Source organism: Gossypium arboreum, chromosome 11, assembly GCF_025698485.1.
Source record: "Gossypium arboreum isolate Shixiya-1 chromosome 11, ASM2569848v2, whole genome shotgun sequence".
NCBI classification, from domain to species: Eukaryota; Viridiplantae; Streptophyta; class Magnoliopsida; order Malvales; family Malvaceae; genus Gossypium; species Gossypium arboreum.
In genome coordinates this window covers 17,507,932-17,513,069 of record NC_069080.1, presented here as the reverse complement: position 1 = coordinate 17,513,069, position 5,138 = coordinate 17,507,932, and the positions used below count along the sequence as shown (strand labels likewise).

The 5,138-nt window shown below is 31.9% G+C and overlaps 1 protein-coding gene across 3 annotated transcripts; it reads left to right on the top strand.

Annotated features, from left to right (window-relative positions):
* The first annotated feature begins 1,324 nt into the window (after positions 1–1,324).
* LOC108470841 (adenylylsulfatase HINT3) lies at positions 1,325–5,138 on the top strand. 3 transcript variants are annotated; one of them, XM_053020821.1, is made up of 7 exons: positions 1,325–1,718; positions 1,832–1,887; positions 2,833–2,890; positions 3,394–3,460; positions 4,262–4,317; positions 4,714–4,736; positions 4,828–5,138. In XM_053020821.1, the coding sequence occupies exons 1-7, from the start codon at positions 1,542–1,544 to the stop codon at positions 4,847–4,849; spliced, it is 459 nt and encodes a 152-aa protein (XP_052876781.1). In that variant the 5' UTR covers positions 1,325–1,541; the 3' UTR covers positions 4,850–5,138. The 3 variants fall into 3 exon arrangements, with proteins under 3 accessions (XP_052876781.1, XP_052876780.1, XP_017627820.1); XM_017772331.2 differs by having other exon boundaries at positions 1,349–1,718; positions 4,683–4,736; XM_053020820.1 differs by lacking the exon at positions 4,714–4,736 and having other exon boundaries at positions 1,342–1,718; positions 4,785–5,138.

The window sequence follows — 5,138 nt, the reverse complement described above, 5'->3', positions numbered from 1 at the left end:
TATGCTTGTTTTGTTTTGTTCTTTAATGTTTTTTAAGGTTTTCATAATTATTTGACCTGATCATGTTTTAACATTAAAAAAAAAAAAAAAGGAAAAGAAAGGCAATAAGGTGACGCGTTATTAATTGATTAGAACACCATACCATTTATGGTATACTTCATTCATCTTATGAGGTCCGGGCTCGATTGTTGTTGACATTGCAATAAATATATTTACTGACGGTCAAAAATCCTCACTAAACTATTTAAAACTTGGTAAATACCTTGTAGGTATGATCAAAATTCAACTCAATGGTTTATCCTCCTCTCTTTCTCACCTGATTTTTCTTTCTTTTAATTTTCAATTGCTTCCGTGGCAGTTGGAGCATTTTTTTATCAGAAATCATCTATGAAAGCATATTTGTAAAAAGATACACGATTTTCTTTGATGATTTTAGTCAGGGGTGGTAGGGTCTCGTTGTACTTTAATTTTCTAAAAATAGTAAAAAAATAATTTAATTTTTTAAAATTATAAATATATAGACTATTAAAATGAAAAAATTATATTTTTATTATTATATAAATTATAATTTAATTTCGACCCTTTTAAAAAATTTCTTACTTCAATTCTGATTTTAGTTTAAGTTTTCTTTAGTTTTAGTTTTGTTTCGAGCCAGAAGAAGATTCTGTCGAGAAGTGAAGGATCTTGTGCAAACGCTTTTAGGAAGAAGACATTGCTGATGCATATATTCTAGCATTACGGTCTATAATAGGAGCAACATGATGGATCTGAAGAGGAGCTGAAAGTTGAAATTAAGGCCTTTTCTTTTTAATGCACAATAACTTAAAAGGCCTTTCAAGGCACGGTCAGTTAGTAATTATTTATTTATCTATATCTATATTATTATTATTATTATTATTATTATTATTATTATTATTTTATTACTTAAACCCTTTATTGCATCCTTTTAGTTAAAAAAAATACTAAAACATGATTTTTTAAAATATATTTTTATAAATCAATAAAAGATGATTTATAAGATTTAAATTTAAAACATAATGAATATTAGAACTTTATTTTAAACTTATATTTTCATTTTATATGAACTTGTATTAAATCACTGACTGATGTGCAATAATTTTAATTGAATTAAATATAGTATTGAAATAATAAAATTGAAAATTGATTATTGTAAGCTTGGCAAATATATTATTTATGGAGCTGCTTTATCTAAATATATAATAATCTGTGAGGTCCTGAATGAATTAATTCTGTTTTTGTTTTGTTTGTATGTTCACGTGAAGCACAAATTTCAATTTTATTAACAGTTTTTTTAAAAAAGCTGTTAATTATATATTTATATAAATAAATAAATAAACACCAAGGAAAAAAAAAAAAAAGGACTGGTAGAAAAACAAGAGTCACAAAATCTCACGTGGCTGCCTGGGCGGCTGGCTGGGGATGCGGATAAGCCAACCCAACAACCGGCAGCGACCTCCATAATCCACCCCTACCTCTCACAACATCGAATACGAGATGCCATAGCCAAACCCAAGTTTCAAATGGAGGCTCGGAGATTGGCCATTCTCTATTCTCATCTTTGCCCCTTCCCTTCGGTTTCCGTTCCATCCCTCTCCTCCATCGTTTCTCCTTCCGCTTGCGCTCCTCAGAGCAAGGAAACCTTTCCACACGACTGCGTTTTCTGTCAAATTATTCGCGGTGATTCCCCGGCTTTCAAGGTATCATCACCTTTTTAACTCTTTCTCTCACTTGTTCTTTCTTCTACATTTACTTACCTTTTCACCTTAATTCTGCAAATTTCTATTTTCATATTTACGTTTCATTTGAACAGCTGTATGAAGATGATATGTGCTTGTGCATATTGGATACCAGACCTTTGAGTCCTGGGTAAGGTATCATCCTTCCTATAGTTATTGCAAAAGATTTGATTTTTACTATCTCAAAGCTAACTTGCCTAACCAACAACTTCTCCGCCTAATTACAAGAGCATTTGAGTTAGCATGAGAGCTTGGTTTCAATCCCTAGCAACCTCTTCCCTACCTTCAGTTATCGAAATATAATAATACTTCAAAAAAAAAAAATTGGTATCTTCGTTAATGAATAGCAATATACTTTTAAATTATGGACTCAATGAAAAGTACAAAGAGCAATGATATGATAAATTTTTAACTCTGGGTTAGTTCAATTAGTTCATAAAATCGTTCTTAAAAGTGCCATATAACAAGTTTGGGTTCAAATTTTAATATCTGCAAGTCTACTTTGTTTTTTAGACTGCCATCTCTACTAGTTTTGTATATAGGTGAGAGAATGAGATTGAAGTTGTAACTTGTAAGTGAAATTAATCCAATTTTATGATTGCCTATTTGGTAACATAGTAGCAGTAGTTGGAAAATAAAAATCAAGAGCAGGTATTATTGGGAAAGGAAGGTAGATGCGGTTTTCACTTTCTAAGAAGCTGGCATTTGACTTCAATGTGAATACTAAGGAAAGCAAAAACCATGGTCTATATTTTATATTGGTAAATGTGGCACTTGCCAAAAATGTGTGGTTTATCTGCCAGCTGCAGCTAAATTATGTGCATATTTTGAATTCATAAAATTACTATTATATGTCACGTTCATTTTCAAATTGAATATTTTTGTTTTTTTTTTAAATGTATTCTAAGAAGCATGCGTTAGTGTGTTACTCTACTAATCTAAGTTGTTGAGTCTAAAAGGTCTTCTGGCAATAACGGGATAATTTCTCTCTTTATCACTCCATATTATGTGCTTGGTATGTTGAACTAATATTAGAGCTAATCATTGAATGTTGAACTTTATTGTTTTTTCCTAGGCACTCTCTTATTATCCCAAAGTCTCATTTTCCTTCCCTGGACACAACTCCACCATCTGTAAGTTTGCTAGACATAGTTTCTTCAAGCAGTTGTGATAACATTTCATTATTACTGAACATTTTGCATAGAAATTTTGATTGGATAAAGACCTGTGTACTTATTGGTGAACAGATAAAAGTATTAACTTGTGCATGTGGGTAAAAAAAAATGTTTGAGAAGAATAAGCGATGACAAATTGTCCATTGTTTAATCTCATGACAGGTTTTGCACTTTGATTTTAGAAATTGTAATAATTTCTTGTTGCAGGTAGCATCCATGTTAGCCCAACCTCCATTAACTTTTTAAAGCTAAAATCTAAAACTATTAGTTTGGCTTTTGTTCTTGGTTTATGCAAAAGAAGATTTTAACATGCATGTATTTATGTGCTCTGGCTGCATATATGTTTTGAAAATGTTGTGGACCAAGTATCATGCTTTGCAAATTTAAGATTGTTTGAGAATGTTCTTAGAGTAAATCATGTTTTTGGTCTCTCTTTTATGTGTATTTTGAGGAGCATTCAGGTGGTAGCTGCGATGTGTTCAAAAGTGCCTTTTATTAGCAATGCAATCATCAAAGTTACTGGTGCTGGTATGTGCTGAACTGTGTCTATTGCAACTGTAATCTAAACATCTCAGTTTTCTTTGAAGTTTTTAGACTGTGTATCTTAATACATGTTAAATTTGTGATCAATTTTACTTAAAATTTTTGGCTTTTGAAATGCGCTTTTTTAAAACCATGACCTTAAGCTATATGTTATATCTTATATAGGGTTAGAAGATTGACACTAGCTGAAGCCACTAAAAGAAACAACTGGTCTGTATTTGTTTGTTCATCCTCGTTCATTCTTTGTAAAAATTATTTTGAAAATATGGATGATCGAAATATATAAATTTCACCACTATGATAAGTACATGTATAGATATAAGTATCTTAGCAAGTGTTGATTTGCGCATGAAGCAGCTGTTTTCTGTTACTACATGTCTGCTTGAGGTTTATTTTGATGCAGCTTTGTTCAATCCAGAAAACAACCATGACTGGAATTACTTTGTTAAAGAAAGTCTTGATTTAATGTAATTAGATTTGACTAACTGAACAAATTTATGATATTTTCCCTGTTTACAGTTGCATTTTCTCTTCTTGGTGCATTCTCATATAAAATTCTGATACAGACTTTATAGTAATTTAAAAACTACTTTTTTACTCTGTCATTTCTCATAGTTCTCTAGGAGCTAGATGACACTACCGTTTAGTGTTTCTTTGAGGAAAATTAATTTATCAACGGTCACCTTGTTTACCAACTTTCTAGTTTTTGTTAAATATCTGTTATGAAATGTGGAGAACAATGTACTCAATACGTCTTGGAATTAACTTCCAAACTCCAATGTGCAGATTCATTCAACTTGTTGGTTAACAATGGTGTAGCTGCTGGTCAAGTTATATTTCATGTAAGTTGCCAGTCTCTATTTTTTGGTGTGATGCTTGTGTCTAGAGTAGGTAGAAAAAGGCAGTTTATGTTTCATGGCAACTAAAAGAGATCCCACTTCCACATGAATTTATCTTGAATTGTGATGTTTTGACCCTACTTTATCCCAGTTTTGCAGAGGGAGCAGCCCTTTTTTTACCTTAAATTGGTCAAACATGCACCGAGTTCGAGAGTACTCTAATAGGATTAGTCCTATTAGAGCAACTAATTGCCTTTTTCGTACTGAAACTAATTACATCTGGTTTTTCCTAGCAGATTAGTTTAAATAATGCCTATACTGATTTAGACGATAATTTTGAGTGGTTTGTTTATGATATTAAATTTCAGACACATATTCACATAATCCCCCGTAAAGCAGGTGATTGCTTGTGGACTTCTGAGGTATGCTTACTTTGTTTACTTATTTACTTACATGTGCAAAATCTGGAGTGCCCTTTCATGGGAGTAAATATGACTACGTCAAGTTTTACAGAGTTTGCATCGGCGGACCCTAAAGGTAGACCAGGAAACGTCGGGTCTTGCGAATCGAGTTCGAGAATTGCTGCTAAACATTTCTGAAGAGAACAAGGATCAAGTGTCTACTCTATCTTGAAACTTTTGGGGGATCATTTACATATATACAGCTTTAGCTTTAGCTTATGTACCATAGAAGTAGATAGTTCATTCTTTCAAGAATCTCGTCGGTCCTTCTCAATGGTGTGATTTTGCTTGTTCAAGCTGGTATGGAAGGTTGTTTCACTATTTAAAATGGAATAAAATTTTAAAGAACATTTTGGTAATAAA